The 17873-nt window shown below is 40.2% G+C and overlaps 1 protein-coding gene across 5 annotated transcripts in view; it reads left to right on the top strand.

Annotated features, from left to right (window-relative positions):
- The first annotated feature begins 1914 nt into the window (after positions 1-1914).
- Positions 1915-17873, top strand: part of LOC121900442 (protocadherin-1-like) — a 28973-nt gene continuing 13014 nt past the window's right edge. The window contains exons 1-4 of one of the 5 annotated variants that reach the window (XR_006096993.1): positions 1915-2802; positions 3037-3087; positions 3169-3290; positions 14730-17110. Coding sequence is in view for 3 of the 5 variants with exons in the window: in XM_042416895.1 (XP_042272829.1) it covers positions 10846-11908; positions 12536-12567 (1095 nt within the window). In the remaining 2 variants the exon portion in view is untranslated. Of the gene's footprint in view, positions 2803-2988; positions 3088-3168; positions 3291-9864; positions 11909-12535; positions 12591-14729; positions 17111-17873 lie in introns of those variants that run through there. The other 4 variants (XR_006096995.1, XM_042416969.1, XM_042416895.1 and 1 more) reach the window with 4 other exon arrangements.

The raw sequence follows: 17873 nt of genomic DNA, 5'->3' as shown, positions 1-17873 counted from the left end.
CATCTCGAAAGTATGAGGCTTGTTCTTCAGATATCATATTTGCTGAGTATTTTTTCTGACAATAGCAGAGTCTCAAGTTGGATATCACCACTAACAGCCCCACTGTGTCAAATTTAAAGGTAAATATAACATACTTGACCATTACAAATTAAGTCCTGAAAAAGTACAATATTATCAGGTAAACCAACTTAAATGGCCCCCCATGATTGATATGTTATTGTATATGACACTATTAAATTAATGCTGATGCATCAATGTGTAAGCAGCATACTGTTATAGCCTCTCGAGGTGGAACTAGTTTTACCCATTTATACTGTACGTTGTTTAGTCCAGTGGTTCCCAGCCTAACGGGTCAGGACCCCTCCAAAGGCTCACAAGATAAACCCGAGAGGTTGTGAGATAAGTAATGGTTAATTGTGTTTTTGTGAAATATGGGATACTTTTACCTCTTAAGGCCCCAAACAGTTCTTTAAATCAAACCATCTGAAAAGTTTAGAGCCAAGATATCTCTTTGATGGAGCTGCTAACAACTCACTGACATCTGAAATGTAACAAGGGCTCAGACCAGACACTGGTTTTTTACAAGCCAAAAATGTGGGGAACCACTGGTGTAATCTTTTAAAGTGGCAATCTCGAAGATCTCCGAAGATTTTCATTTAAATAAGTGTCTGTTAGGTCACTATCTGCCACCGAATGAGGTAACACAAGTGGTGATTGAGTCTATGGCCCACTGATTAAAGCCCTTGCAGTATTATCAAAGACTATAATTATTACAAACTGGGTGTCGGCGGCAACTTTCCCGCCGTGCATTCAAATCAGCGGAGCTAACGCAACAGACTCGCTCTTCTACCCTCATTGGCTTGTTACTCACAAAGCTTTTATCGCATGTACAGTAACTGTCTCTCCTGTGCTGCGCTGTGTGGAGGGCTGCGCCCCGCGCCTTGGTGCTCCTCAAGGCAGAGGAGAGGAGACAAAGTAGCAAAAACAGCAAAACACAGTTGAGACTCTTACACTGAGCTGAAATGAAAGTTCCCATAAATTAGGTAAATAACAGAAATAAACTCTCTGCTGCATTTTGCTGTCATTAATGGTTGCGCTATATCATCTCCTTTCCACTGCTGTCTTGTGTTTCAGCAAGGGCTCCTTTTGTGTGTGTGCTGCACACACAGCGGAGCAGAGAACAGTGAACCAGGTGAAGTACTCAAGTTGACGACAACTACCCTTGTTAAGTTACTGTACGTGCAATAAACGCTTCGCAAGTAAAAAGCCAGTAAGAGTAATTTATTGTTATCTGCGCAAAAGAGTAGTACACCTGCAATTACCGTTTATCACCATATGGTGCCAACAAAGAGAAGGAAACAGATCTGTCAGACTGCCACTTTAACTGTGGATTGTATTTTATAATGTTTTTTAATTTGAAATCTTAATCTGAAACGTAACTTAAGTAAAGCTGTAAAATAAATGCTATGCAGTAAAAACTACAATCATAATATATCATAATATAATACCACTGAGGGACACTATTGACCACAGAACAATGGTCACAGAACATTTCAAACTGTCTATGAGAGGGAGACCATACGTTTAATTTGATCACATAGAAGGACCCAAACTAAATATATGTATATATATATATATATATATATATATATATATATATATACCCTTTTAGAAATTGGCTTAAGTTTGCAGTTCCTCACTGTGCATGGGAAAGAAAAAATAAAATTTCCAACCAAATGTACTAAAAGAAAAACTATACAGTGTACACCACCTTTTATTCAACAAGGCATGGTACAGACAGAGCAGATAGAGCAGGTAGAAAGAGTAAAATATTAGATAGCTTAGATACTGTAGATGGAGAAACCAAAGAGAGAGGTGTGGAGAGAGACTTGATCCAACTGTAATGGGGTTCAATTCACCAGCCTAACTATGCCTCTCCTTAATACCCCCGCTGGCTGATCCTCAATAGCACGGCTTGAGGAAATTATCCGCTGGCCCAGTACCCTTGATATATGGGTTCCTTTTACTAGGGAATCCATATAATATTACTTCTCTGCTTCAGATGGTGTCAGAGAAGCAAGAGTCAGATACTGGGAAACTTACTGAGGAGCCACTCAATGCAGCATAAGCAGCAACAGAGATTCACTGAGGATCAGTGGTAGCCTTGTGCACTTAAATATTGAACAGAGGGGGGAAATGAATCTATTCACTTTCATGCATTATTAAAAGGAAGTAAAAACAGGATTGTATCCACTGAGTTTCTGTTCTATTCTCCGAAGTGAGGGACAGAGTTTGGAATTATGAGGCTCCATTAGTAGTCGGAGCAGTTTGGAGAGGTTTGAGTTTCCACATCCTGCCAAATGAAATTGACAGGCAGTACAGTTCATTTTTATAGCTTGTCCAGGCTGATGCTCTAAAGGCCCTTTTATGTTCCATTAGGTGCTGTATTATGATGACTCCTTTGTTTTGATTTAATTCAGTCATGTTAGTGTTGATGTCTTTAGAAACATGTAAAAATGTAACAGAAAGCAATGGCTAGTTTTGGATGCTCACATATTAATATTAAAAGGTTTATTAATGGTGGAAATGTGGCTATAAAGATGGCTAGATCTGCTTTTATAGCTAGCTGCTACACTTACATTAGACTTTGACCAGAAGTACATAATCCCCCTGTGGTGCATAAAAGCAGAACTTAGCAGGTGGAGTTACTGTAGAAAGAAAGTGGCTGAATAAACCATTAAGACTTGCATGACAGCACAGAACAGCACCAAGAATGGCAGCCTGATGGAGAGCTAAGTACAGGTGAGTCTGTGTCATGCTTAATGTTAAGAGTATATGATGGTGATTGGTTTTCTTGTAAATGTGCACTCTTGAGTGAACCAGTCAGTTTGAGTAGAGAAAAGTTTTCTGACTGGTGGCTCTTAAGTTCTTTGCTTCACTCAAAAGTGACTTTCATTCTAACTTATAGCATTCAAATATACAGCAATTTATTATAATGGTCCAGCTCCACTTTGATGCAACCTGCCTGTATTGCAGGTTCAGTGATGGTCACAAGCAGATGGTGCCTTGTGCAAGCTCCTCGAAGGGGTAAGTTTTAGATCATGCTTATAGGCATTTTAGGTGTGGGCAACTGACAGTTCTCAGCTTGCTCCCCATCTTTCCAAACAGGAGGATTGCTTGTTGGGGCCTGAGCACAGTCCACAACTTTGGTGGATTGACTGTGTTTTACCTGGAGATCCAAAGGTTGCACTTAAGGGAACATATTTATCTGCTGACACTCTTTCCTTGAGGTGCGTACAATGCCCAAGACACAGTAGCACACAGTAGAGTACTTTGGACACACAAACAAAATACGTCACAGTTTTGATAATAATGTTTTGCACATTCCATAGTCCTGTCAGAGTAGTATTTGCGACCTTCTCAGTGAGCTTATTGATTTTGGTATCACGTGAGAGGTATGTGACAGTCTTCAACATGTGAGTTGATTAACAGCCTATGACTGGTAATTGATGATGGCAAAGTGGGATCAGCATCTTGGGACTAAGTGTAGTCTGTACTTCCTTGTGGGGTCTTTCTTGTGGGTTTCTAGTGCATCGTCGTCAGGCTTTGGAAAAGCCTTGGATAAGCAGTCGATGCTGATCTAAAGCCTGGTTTATTATAGGTGAAACAAATTAGTTCATATGACATGTTGTTTTCAACCTTATTTAAAGGCAATGTGAAGTGTTTATAGCTTTTCCACATGGCCACAGTCACGCAGGGTGAAAAGCCTGCCGTCAGAGTAAGGGGCTGAGATGCAATAATTGTTCAAATGGGGAAAACGATGCACACTTTCAAACAATTCTTCCTCAAAGGCATTGTTTGCAGGAAAAGTGATAAAAGTACTGTAGTTGCATGAAGAATGAAAACAGAGGGCTTTAGAGCTGATTGTCGGATTATTGGTTTCAGAAAGTTACAAAAATGTTGGATAAAGCCCCCCAAATTCTGACATCAGACGTGTGTTGGGGCAGAGGGGTTTGGATGCTGTTCAACTATCTTTAAGCCTAATGTTTCTCCACTGGTACCGAATAGTGAATTTTATTTGGGTAAAGTCCCATCATGCAGCCCTATCTGAGGAAATGACCAGTCTTGCTGGGGGGGTTGGCCATGATCAGGGAAAATGATGATTGAGGCTTGGATGTCTCTATGGCCACTTGTGTTGTGGCTTGCACTAGTCAAACTGGTGGCGCATATCTTGTAGCATGTGCAGAGCTCTAGGAATTGGAAACTGTTATCATTTATCTTTCCAAATGTCATGTTTTCCAAGACAGGCAACAAGTAGTCATGCTCTGACATTAAAGTCTCCATGCACATGCAGTTGTTCTTGTTTTGGGATGCTGTCAAATCAATCTTGTCACTAATGAGGTTGACTTGACCATCTGTAGTCTTGAATCAGATGGAACAACAGTCGCTCACTTCAGTTTATGCCAGGCTCCACTATCATCATAAGTGCTTTAGTGATTGCAAAGCCATAATGTCTTCTCTGACATCCTCTTCACTCTTTCCCACAAGAAACTTTAAATGTTCTCTCATAGAGTTGACAAGGTATGTTTCTTGCAAAGTAGAGAGCTAAGCGTGACATTTATGGCCACAGTTTTAGGAAATCACTAATTTTAGTGTGATCAGTCAAGCTCAAATGGTTTGTACATTCAAACAGGTCATGGGGTCCAGGTGATCCAGTGGTAGGTTATACCATCAAGCTGGGTCCTTTGTTGCATGTAATTTCCTCTCTCTCTCAAAATTATTCTTCCTGCTGTTCTCTTCTGTGCTGTCCAGTGAAAGCAATATGCCAAAAAACAACCCTCAAAAAAGACCAGCCTAGCTTAAAAGTTGGTGTGTTTTGCACAGTTGGCTTTGACTCTTCCGAGGTATTATGATCCATTTGTTAGGCGAAACACCATGTGCTCAGTGAGGCAGTTGAACGTGGTGGGGCTGTTGGTTTGACTTGGAATGAGAACTGTGGATATGACCCTGGTGCTTTTCACAATTTGAGTTGTCAAACTACTACTATACTGCTGCTTCCATATTGTGTTAGTGCTGTCAAGTGAAGCTGGAGTGCCCTGTCCCGTGTGCAAGCTTGAATAGGTTCATACAAAGGTACAACCTTTGTCCAGGTGACAGGTCACATCACTGTTAGGTCCTCAAATATGGAAAGGGCTATTGTTAATATAAGCTAATAAAGTTGATATAGTGATTCTGAAGACAATATCAGATTGTCATAAAGAATTTAAGGGTTTGCACCAAAAGCTTTTCTGGTCAAAAGGTAGGATCAAAAGGCAGTCGAACAGATCTTGCTGTATTAACACATTATTAGTGTGTTTTTTCACTGGCATTTAAATGCATGAATTATGAATTTATGACCAAGCACAGTAAGTCATTAACAGGACAGGATTTGCATATAAAGTGGAATGTTTAAAATAAATATTAAGCCTATTTAAGCCTTGCTGGCTTTATTTAATGTGGATAGCATTTAAATGCTAAAACTACACTTGACCAAGTAAGGGTTACTTTATGTTTCTTTTCGCTTATATCAGTATTGTTGTCACAAGACCTATACATGAAAAAAAAATGCTTGTGGAGTAACATAAAGATTCAACATGACAGATGAAAACCATGTGTAACTAAGCCTCATGTGAACAGGGTTTGCAACTGAAACTGTTTGTGTTTGTTTGTTTGGTAAGTAGACTTAAAGCTCCAGGCTAGCATTCCCGAATGTCCCTATCCACTATCTGACACACCCACACGCTAACATACACACACACGCCGACATTATACCCAGCCAATTTACAGCCCAGTGGATCTCCAGATTGTGTTTGCAGCAAAGTCCAATTGGCGCCTCTCCAAAGCACTATTGAGCATATTCCCTGTCTCTGTTTTCTTTATCATCCTATCAAGATATTTCCCCTGATGGCTAGCCTGTTGCAGGTGGGAGAGTGAGAAATTGTATGTCTGGATAATGAACTCACACCTTCCTCTTTTTTCCCTGCCAAGCACTTTATAAACTAGAGCAATGCTATATTTGCTCTCCCTTCTCTCTGCCTGTGCATCTTCAACAGGCTTGAAGCTGGTTCCTCATTTGTCAAAAAGCCTGATTTTGGGGGGTCAACAGTGTTCCACAGCTGATAATCCACTAATTGAAATTTGGTTGTGCAATGAGATGGTGTGAGAGGAGGACAAAGATGGATAGAAAGAGAATTAAGACTGGGTAGGTTGTAAAAGTGGGCGGGCAGAATAATCAATAGCAGTTAGGGGAGTGTGTGTTATGTCAATCTAACAGCTTGTTCTTGTTCTAGGGGGACAAACCCCAGACGTGAAAACTGCTTGGTAGAGCCAGAGCCAGATTGACGTTCCACTTTATTGAGATTTAGTGGGCCTGCATGGATTTGAATGATCCTCAGTGCAGTCTGTCAGTTGTCATGATAATGAATGGAAGATGACAGATTGAGTACCAACCATTCTCACTTTGCTGCTCACTGTCGGAGGCGGCCAAACTTTATGACAAGGGCAGCCAAGGGATCTAAATATGACAATATTGGTGGGCCAGAATCATGATTAGAAGAAAAAAATGGATGATAGCATCTTAGATGTGATGTCACAATGCATCTGGATGTACATTTGAATTACTTTGAATGTTATCTCAGAGTTGTTGCTGAGATGCACAGTAACCTGATCAAATTAGATCAAATATAATTAATGCTAATTTTGAATCGGAAGAGACTAAATGTAAAATATCTTACCTCTCACTGACAGTAATACACTGACATATAATATTTTGCTAATTAATAAGCAATTTCATTTTAATGTTTGCCTTGTTAGTAACCACAATCTTTCTCTAACCTTAACCATACCATAGTTGCTATGCCCAGATATTGTAAAAAGGGAGAATATTGGTATTGGATATGAAAAAAAAGTACCTGAACAAAATACAGGGCTTTGTAGACTTGTCCAATATCGATGTTCTAGTCTGACAGCAATGAGACGATTTTCTATCATTTTTCTATCATTTTAATCCAATACCATCATAATTCTGGTTACCCTGGGAGTGTTAGCGTCCGGTGAGTGTTACCACACTTATAACAACTGCTTAACACCTATAATTCTAGGACTTATTCCACATGAAAATGGCCACCTGAAAGGATAAGGATGGCAATTTTTTGTTTTTAAATTACCAACAAATCCAACAATGAATTCATCCTACAAACAAGTAATGTCTGTGTATCCAAATGCTAATATAGCTTATTTCTCTGTCATAGTCCTTTTTGACCAAAAACCCCAAAACTATTAAAATCATTGTCAAAACACTCACCGTTGCACTGGGTGACATGTACCCTCTTTACCATGAACACACACACTTAAGTTTATTTTCAGTCAATCCCACATACTGTATACCACCTGGGTACTTTAAATACCTAATACAGCAACAATTTTTTTTTATCAATTTGCAGCCAACAATAGTCCCCAACAAATGCACTGTTTCCTCCTGTTTGAGTAACACAAGTCTACAGTGTCCATCTGTTTTGAGAAAATACTGAGTCCAAAAACTCCCATCTATGATTGTTTAGAGTCAAAAGGAAATTTTTGAAGGGATCAAGATAACAAAGAATCTTTTACACATTTTAGATAATGGAAATGATGTTTAAAATGTACCATTAAGTACAGAGGTTGTCTGCCCTTTGCTTTCTTTTATGGTGCTCTTATTTGTGACACATTATTCTGCCAGGTAGACTCACTTACATACACTTAAACACACAAGTGTTTTGACCCTTGTCTGAACATTGCTCTCCCTGCCAAACCACCTTGACTTTGCTGAAGCAAAGAGGTACTACAGTCATATTATTTTGCCGACGGGCATTTCAGCACAGAGAATGCTTGAAAAAGTCCAGTTCAGTAACAGTGTTGTTTGTCATATGATTTCAGAGTGCATGTCTTCAAATGTCCATTGACTTGCTGACTGGAATAGCCTATGTGACTTTTCCAGAGACGTGATCTGAAAGACTGTCTGTAATACAGACAGGCTCGGGACTCTATTATGAATAAGCAAACAGTTACGGGGGATGCTTTATACATATTGAGTTTTATTTTAAATCCAACAAAGATGCACAAAGAGATAAGAGGAAGAGATGATTCAGTCTGGGCCATTGTCACTGCCACAGTGGGGAATATTACTTCACAGTCAGGCTTAACAGCTGACCAAATCTATCTCTGTCTGCTTCTCTCTTCTCCCTCTGCTTGTTTTTGCTTTGAAAATGTGTTCATGACAATGCACTTCATATGACAGATATGATACTGCATAGAAATATCAGTAGTTATTTTTTTTTGTCTATTAATAGATTTAACTTTTTGAATAGGACAAAGGACAAATCCACACAGAAGAACACAGTACAGAGTAATGCTGTGCTGCACAATACAATAAAAATAACATGGAGGGATAAAGGTACAGAACAAAGCTCAAACGCAAAGTTTATTATGCAGGTTGGATCTTGTAAAGATCTTGTAAGTCCAAAATCTATTCATGAAAAGCCAAATCCATTTTTTCCATCATAAGAAATCAACAAAATCATTTAAATTACACTAAATTACACAAATCCAACAACCTGACCTGTGTCATTTCCATTTTGTAGAATTATTTCTACAAAAACTTTTAGTGACATAATTGTAGTGTAGGAGTTGTATAAGACTTGCAGTGCTAGAAGAAGTATTCAGAACTTTTACTTAATTAGTTGCAGATAGAATTAGATATATACTTACTGTATATCATGGACTAACTCCACCCTGCAGGGGCACGGAAATCTGACAGGAAATGATCTGTTTTCTTCAATGGTGTAATTTAAATGTGGTAATTATTACTCATAAAAACTAATATTGTCAAGTTTTTTTTTTAAACAGGGATAATCTGTCTGTAGGCTAAGATAATTGGTAATAAGTAATGATACATGTTTACAAGTTTAACATGGTCCGCATGGTCACTCGTTTAAAGAGAATTCTCTGAGCAGCTAAAGCTGCCTTAAAATGTGAAATTATTACAGCTCACTGGCAGATTTTGTGTTGCGTTGGATTAAAACTTGTTCAGTCAAGGCCACATGCTGCATTATACAGCATTTCTACATATTTCTAGTAATTTGTTAAGTACCAAAGTGTTGGATGGATGTCTGAGATGTTAGTTTATTGTATAGAGCATAAGTTTAAGTCAAGGTAATGGCTTTATCTTCAAATTTGTATTTCTACACATCAGAATCACATGTGGTACATTTGGAAAGCCTATATGATTTCCTAATTGTATGTATCCCTTGACATCAAAACAGTTTTTATTCACTTCTGAAACACTGCTCAGTGAACTCAGCTTCACATTCTGGTTTTAAATGTTATGCTAAACACCAGTGGAATTTCACTCCCACACAACACATAACTTTGACTGAATATATGAACACAGTTTTGGTGTTAAGCCCGAAACTTGTTATCCAAGGACTGCTGATTTTAAACTTTTAAAACTGCACAGGTTGCAGTGTTTTAGTGAGTAGGAGTTCAAACATTACAGAGAGCACACATAACACTGGTGCTTTGGATGAGATAATGACCATGCAGCATGCCTTGGATCCACAAACACACTCAGATTTATTAGCAGGGATCCACATGGCAAGATTTGAGGTCTTGTCAATTTAGTATTGAATTCTATCTACATGTGTGGAGGGGATATGAAAGTGAAAGTTGATATATGAGAGTGAATATCTGTTTTATTAAATTCCAGACTGTTATTCATTTTGATGTGGACCTGCCTGCAACTTTCACAGACCCCTGGAGACCACAGTTCCAAAACAAAACACACTGTGTGATGAACAAGTTCAAATAGGGCATTTCCCTGTGACATAAAGAAGGAGGATGGAGTCTCTCTGAGACCTTGCCTGGAGTAGTAAGCCTTTATTTTCTCTTTGCCCCCCCTGGAGGTGCTTAAAAATGATCGATTTTTACATTATTTTAATCCAATGGACTGACGCGCTATTGGAAAGAGGAGTGATGGATCTGGACGTGCAAGACTGGACATTGATCAAAGTGAGAAGAGAGGTCGGGTTGTTTCCCTGAGGATCTCCCTGATACACACACATACTGGCGCACAGTTGGCAGTGTGGGTGTTTGTGCCCGCGCGCGCACGAGCACGAGTTGATTCGACTCGCCGCTCCTTTGCTGAGAAGTTCATTTCCGATGAGCGAATCCGTTACCGCTGCATCACTCTGTTTCGGATGCATTGCGCTGGATGCTTTGGCAATGCATGCGTAAAACAACTGGTTCTGTGTGATATCCTCGTGATGAATCACATCTCATCGGTACATTTGAGTTGCAAAGAAAACCGATTTTCTCATAATAAGAAGTCTGATCCATCTGAGAGGATGTCGGCGTATGGCTGCGCACAGTTTTCAGCAACTCAAACGCAAGACGGATTAAGTGTGATCCCCGTGTGAGATCGGTCGGAAACAACGCACGCAAAAGAGAGCCAGGAAGGGAGCGGAGGTAAGCGCGCACTCGAGCTGTAAGAAGCATTTTTTTTCCCTGGGACGCGCACACACAGAGAGCGCTGCTGGTGAGACAGCAGACAGAGGAGAGAGCAGGAGGACGAGCAACACAAACGCACACACAGACAAAGTTCTTTTGCGTCAAGCTGAAGTATGGTGCCAACGAAAATGTGCATTCCAATTTAATGGAAGTTTTTGGATCTTTAAGGGAAAGAGGAGAAATATCCCAAAGGAACGAGTGCACCCATGGATCTCTGTGTGGCACGAGCGCTTTAGTATAGTGGAGCTGTTGAGATATCTAGTCATGATTTGGATCGCATTTTTACCCTTTTTGCTTTCGTGCGCCCTCGGGAACAGGACCGTGGAGCAGGTGCCGTTCTTTCACGGGCATGTGTTTGAGAACTCGTCTCCGGGCTCCCGGGTCAACGGACTGAGTGTCCCCTTGAAGCGGCTCATCTCGCAGAGGCTGTGCGGTACCGAGGAGCCCGGCTCAGCGGCAGCGCACTTCAAACTCATGGGAGATGGAAGCGAGAATTTTCGTGTCTTTGCGCACCATAAACGGGGCCACATTTTATTGAAGACTTCTGGGATTCTGGACCGGGAGGAACGGGCTGAATACGCACTGGGTCTTGGTTTGTGTTGCGGGCAATGCGCGGGACTCTCCCGGGAAGGGGAAGAGGAGTCTTCCCTTGTCGCTGAGGTGGCGTCCATCAAGGTGGACGTCCTGGACACTAACGACCACCAGCCTACCTTCACCGGTGCCAATGTGAAACTGAACCTGGATGATGCCACTGCGCTCCGCACGGCGATCTACACGGTCACAGCGCGGGACAATGACAGCGGCAAGAACGCGGAGCTCATCTATTTCGTCTTGCCCAAAAACGGGAGTTTCTATGCGGTGCCCAAAACAGGTGACATCCTCCTGGTGGACTCCATCCTCGGTCTGGATGGACCTATTAAGTTTAAAGTGTTTGCACGGGACCGCGGGTGGCCACCCCGCACCAGCCAGAGCCTCGTAGTGGAGATCAATCCACGGCAATGGCCCGTGGCGTCCTCATCGAACCCCGAAGCGGAGAAACGGACAACTAAACCGCAAAATAAAGTGCCCGCGCGAAGATCCAGGTCAGTACTGGAATCGGACAGCCCCGTTTTCATCAACGTGTCCGAGGATGCTGGGATAGGTTCGGTGGTGATGAACCTGAACCCGGTGAGGTTTCAGTCAGCCACGTTTGAGCTGGTGGAGCCAGACGTGGAGAGCTCACCGGTCAGCGTTAGCCGGGACAGCGGGGATATTGTCATATCACGGAGACTGGACCGAGAAACGGAGCCTCTGGTCGAGATCTCCGTCAAAGTTCAAGATAAAAGAGGTGAGCAAAAGATCGAGCGCGTATCTGTGTCAGTGAGCGACCCAGTGTGTGTATGAAAGTGTGTGAAAGAAAGAGAGACTGAGAGACGGCATTGAACATGAGGCTCTGTGCGCGCAATTCTCGTCTTCTCTGCTTTTCCTGCCAGGCACCTCGTGCAACATATAAACATAATTTGTCCTAAATATGATAAGTAACACATTTTCTTCCCTAATAATTTGATATTTTTACTGTGGTGGTTTGCCGGGATAAGCGGATATACCACATTGTATTAATTGTGTGCGTAAATTACGCATGGAGAGGCAGAATTTGATTCACAACAGTTCTGTTCAGATTGTCCAAAGGGAAATATTTATCTTCTAAACTCATTAACACTGCACACTCCCAGTGGAGCTGTATCAGTGAGACAGTATTGGCATCTTTATTCTCTTGATTTTAATAACTGGATGAAATAATTGTTTAGTTGGATCATTTTTAATGTTGCGGCTAAGAAAAGTTTCTTCCCTGAAAGTCTCTGTAAGGTTCTCAGTGAATCTACTTGACAAGATATACAATATCCTCGTCATGATAATAAAGGGGACAAAATAAACTGTTTTACATTGTGTTGAGTAATACTTAATATTGGGACAGATTTCTCCACAGGGACATTTGACAATTTATAATTAAGGAGTAGTGTCTGTGTGCAGCACCCTGAGGTCAGAGTCTTGGTGAGTGGTCTTGGAGTGTTTTTTGGGAGATGATTAAACCCGCATGAACACAGGCAGAAAACTTCACCCAGAAAGACCCACAAAGGTTAGCTCTGGTGGGGTTCTAACCGTGGGCCCTGTTGCTGAACCACCATGCTATTTTATTTTACAACATCTGGAATTCCCTGGCGGCCTCACATCCATGCGCTAACCGGGCCTGATCCTGTTTAGCTCCTGAGATCAGACAAGTTTGGGCTTTCCCAGGGGAGTCTGCCTGTGAGCAGTGTCAAAGTGCCCGGTGTTTACAATAGAGGTTAAACTGAGTGACATTCATCCGTGTTGATGATGATTCATGTGCTGAGATAAATTAGGGCAGTGTGAATGCGTCTGCTGCTGCTGCCAGCAGAACAGATGCTGGGATGTCAGGGGAGAAGGGCGGCGCAGAACGGCCACCGTACCAACAGGTTAATTATCACCTGCGGATAGAGCAGAGCAAGAGGAAAGAGACGGTGAGAGTGAACATGCAGCCACATTCACACTAATGAATACATATGTGAAGCGATGAAACACAGGGCTAATTGACTGTGACACTGAGCACTGGAGAATATAGAATGTAAAGACAATATGTATCCTCAGTCTAATATTGAGGTGGATCTATCTGTCTGTCTATCCATCTGTCTGTATGAGGTAACTGGAAAGTTCCCATACTTGTTCCATTAAGACCAGTTAACAGCATTTGACTGGGGGAGTGACCCTATCAATGTAACCTATTGGTCTCTGTAATGTGAAGTATCCTGATGCAGAAAATAAGCTGAGCCTGCTCTTGGCACACAATGCTAATTTACACTCCCAGTAACAGCATGCAGAGTTAGCTATTTTGTCACAATCATTTTCTTCATTCCACATGAATATTGAAGGAAAACCTATAGGTTTCAGTGTTAAATGTGACTTTACCTTGCTGTTGCACTACAATGGCATCCTCCGAGAGTTCCTTTATAGAGCATCACAAGACACAGCTTATGTTCAGCTGCTGTTTGATTTAAAGCAGGCATTCAGTTGGGACTTTTGACATCTGAATTCTCCCAGGTTGCTTTTTTCCTTTTTCATTTATGCAAGTGGAACAAATTTCACCAGTTGATGAAATATGTTAGCGGATGTTGTTTTTTTCTCTGCACTCTGTCAAAAGCTGTTCTAGTTTCATCTTTTCTGACGGACTCTGTTATTATATATTTTTTCACAAATTAACAGGAATCAAACACACAGGAGACAGCTCGAATAATAACATCGTTGTCAAAAATGGATTGTCAGGATATTGGTGGTGGAAGATGAACAAAACAAAACAAGGTTTTATTGTCAATTTTATAAGATGTAAATACAGTGTATTGTATGAGAGGCAGTGACAGGAGTGCCATCTGCATTTTTATGAAATGAAAGTTTAGTGCGTAGGAAGTGCATTTTAATGTGTAATCCAGCTAAATCCAACCATTACAATAAAGATCTGAGTCATATATCAAGTGTAAAATAGCTTAGTGTGTTTGTAGATTACAGACACATTACATATTGTTGCTTAACAATATGTAATATGTCTAAATCCCTCTCTGACCAATGCTGGTTTGGGTGATTGGATCTTCAATGTGCCCTGGGTGCATCTATCTGAATTTGGATGTGTTTTGCTCTAACAGGATGCATTTTAATACAGAGTGTAAAGAGGGGGATCAGTGTAAATGTTTCCTAAATGGATGTTTTTATTTTTAATGTGTTTTTTATGTGTTTGATAAGAGGGGGGAAAGGGGTGCAGTGGGTGGAAATATATCTCGAATGACCTAACTGTTTACCACATCATGGTGAAAGACGGCAAGTTTTCATTTCCGGGCTTAGCGGCGGGCGGTGGGGGGTGAGCCCGGCTCAGCTCGGTGTCTCGAGCATGAGGGACGCAGCATCCGTTTGGTTGTCGGTGGCTCGGTTGAAGTCTTTTAATCCGTTTGGAGTGGAGAGTCCTGCTGGAGCCTCGACCTCCCTCCATCTGCTCACATTATCCCTGTAATCCCATCTCATTCTCTGTCTGTCTCTCTGTCTCGCTTTCTCTCCCTCCCTCTCCCTCTCTCTTGCTCTCTTACTTATTTTCACTCTCACTCCAGGGATTTAGTTTGAGTGGAGGCACAGTTTAACACGGCGAGAGAGGAAGCTTCTGACATGATTCTTCGAGGGACAGAAAGTGTGTGTGTGTGTGGGAGTGAGGCTGGATGTATTAGGATCTAAGATCACTTCTTTTCTGCTTTTGTAGCCCACTCCACAAGTGCTGCTGAGCTTCAGCTGTGTTGGAGTTTAGTGTGTGTGTATACTTGTATTACCTACATTGTGAGGACATAAATCTGTTCTCACAGTTGCTTTGTGGGGACTCACCCCCCAAAACACCAGTCCTCATAAGGTGAACCATTCAAATTTGGGTATATTAGATTAAGGTTAGGGTCTAGATTAGGTATGCAGTGGTTATGGTTAAAGTTGAGGTGAGTGTCCAGAGAATGAATATGTGTCAATTCAATAAGTGACAAAAGCAAGAGTGCTTCTGGCTATCTTCAGGTTTTTCTTCAGTATTTTAGCCAGGATTTCTTTTTTATGCCCAAAAGCTCTTCATTCCAAATAAGACTGTATTATTTTCCTTGATGTCTTTTTTTTGTTTGTTTGTTTGTTTGTTTTTTGCTTTTTTTTTTTATAAGTAAACCTGTGTGTGTTTGCGCACATGTACACTCTGATATCCCAATCCCTTCATTTTCAAGAGTCATTTAATGATGTGCCAACACCTAAAAGAGCACCATGTGAGTGCTTCATTAATTTTCCCCAAAGGTTCCTCCTTCTCTAAAGCAGCCAATATGACACTGTTGTTTGACTGCAGTGACTCCTGTTGTCATAATGATGAATGAAATTATTAATTTAGTTAATTAGTTAAATGATTAATTTGGTTAGTCACACAAGTCCTTTGTCCATCTTCAGAGTTTTCCTTTTTTGAAAAAGACATCGCTTTTTTTCTCCCATCCATTTTTTTCTTGTCATCTCTTTTTAAAATCTTTCTTTTTAACCTAACTTTACGACTGTATGTTGAGTATGCTCAACAGCACACAGTCTAATTTACTTGTCAGTTTCAGACTATTCTATTTTGGCAAAGTTCTTGGGTTCCTTTCTTAATAGAAAAAGGGTCTTGTTACCATGTGAGCTGTGGAGTCAATCACATGAACTGATTAACCAAATCAATGAGCTGAAAGCTGCACATAGCCACTGAGGCATTGATTCTCATTGGGATCAGCTGTATTAGCAAACCTTCTGCACTACAAGGAGTAGTTTGTTTATATTAAAAGAAGACGAAGAGTCCACAGCCATTGGCTGTGTGAGGCTGTACTCGAACTCAGTAATGTTTACCATGCTCACTGTGTTGGTTTACGATGCAAACTTGCTAATTAGCACAGAAACAGAGAAGTAAAGCTGAAGCTGATGGGGATGGGATGTCATGTGTTCTGCAGGTGTTTGTTTATAATCCAAAGTGTTGAACAAAACTACCATATGATGTCGCTAGATGCAAAGCCATCATCTGGGAACCATGAATGTATACCAAATTTCACAGCAATCCATCCAGTAGCTATAGAGGTATTTCAATTAATAACTAAAGTCAACCTCATAGTGACGCTAGACAAAAAGTCCGGGGATAACCAAAGTCATTAGAATGTATCATCTGGGGACATTGAATATCTGTTGTAAAAGTAACAGCAATTCATCTGATAGTTGTTGAGATATTTCACTTTGAACCACAAACGTCCAGCTCATGGTGGCTCTAGGGGAGAGTCAAGGGATCGCCAAAGTCATTGGGATTCATCCTCTGTGTCTATGAATTCCTGTACAAGATTACGTAGTGAACTTTTTAATAGTCATCAAGATATTTCAGTCTTGGACAAAGTGGTGGACAGACTAACAGAAAGACATTGTCATTCCTAGAGCCAAGCTGCTAGCATGGTTAAAAATTGCTCAGCAGAGATTTAAAATGAACATCTGTTACTGTGCTGGGATTTGATTCTACTTATTTTCATTGCAACTTTTTTCATTTGAACCGTTATTTTCAAAATATTTTTATAAGTAAGTACTTAAATTGTATAACTTGAAATTCTTCAGTGTGTTGCTAATTGTAGTAATATTTTCACAGTCATGTCCCGGCATGTCCTAATTTCAGTCAGAGATGTGTAACACATCATTTACACATCCTTTTCAAGAATATGTGAATTGTATTTTGAAATTCAGTTTGAGCTGCGAGATTGCATTTGCACTGCTTTGCCAACATCAGTTTAGAAGAGGGTTCAACTGTTTTACTGTGTTTTTCTTTCATTTTGTCTTCTCTAATTATTTTCTGTTATAGTACATTCACGCCCAGTCTCAGGATGTGTTTGTACTGTTATATGTGAAAGAGAATCCTTCGCACCATTGTAAAAGAGCTGTCATTAAACAGTGCCTGTGGACTTGTTGGATGGATTAAAGCAAAGAGAAAGACCTTTGTCACTGGCAACATTCAAAATGTTTTTAATGTTTTCACGTAGAGCATAATTTGTAATATCTATTTATATTAATTTATTCATTTAAAGAAATTAAATAAATTAAAACTATTAAAACCCATCAATATTATATCACCCTAGTTATCATACAGTTCCAAATTTAACTGATAATATAATGCATTTTTTGTATGCTTTGTATGTAATTGTTGGCCTAAATCTGCTCTCAGATCACCTATATTTTCTAAATCACTTAACTGTGCATGTTAACTGTGCTAATTTTAAAAGGAAAACAACTCACTGTTCAAATCAAATGCAATTTTAGAGAATTTAATAAATAACTTTAACAAAATATAGCAGATTTAAAGACCATTTTTAACAAGCAATTAGCAAACAAATTACTTATGTAAGTGAGGGTTTTTGGGTGTGTATCAAAAATTTGAGCATCATCACCAGGTTTTATTTGCCTGAGCTTGAAAATTATTTCTCTTTCTGCAAGTTAGATATGTAATTTTCTTGACAGAGATATTAAAGATGAAAAATGAATACTAGGAAATTGGCCAGCACTTTATTAAGACAGGAAAAGAAATGCAATTAAATGAGCCAAAAAAAAAAGAGAAACATTTAATTCTTCATACATTGGGTTTGTGTGGGTTAATGTGGCTAACCATGCATGTGTTCTCATTGTGTATGCACACACGTGTGTGTACAGAAGACCAAATAAGTGCTATTTATGCTCTTTGAAGGAACAAA

This window comes from Thunnus maccoyii, chromosome 1, assembly GCF_910596095.1.
Source record: "Thunnus maccoyii chromosome 1, fThuMac1.1, whole genome shotgun sequence".
Taxonomy (NCBI): Eukaryota; Metazoa; Chordata; class Actinopteri; order Scombriformes; family Scombridae; genus Thunnus; species Thunnus maccoyii.
This window is presented reverse-complemented; position numbering and strand designations above follow the sequence as displayed.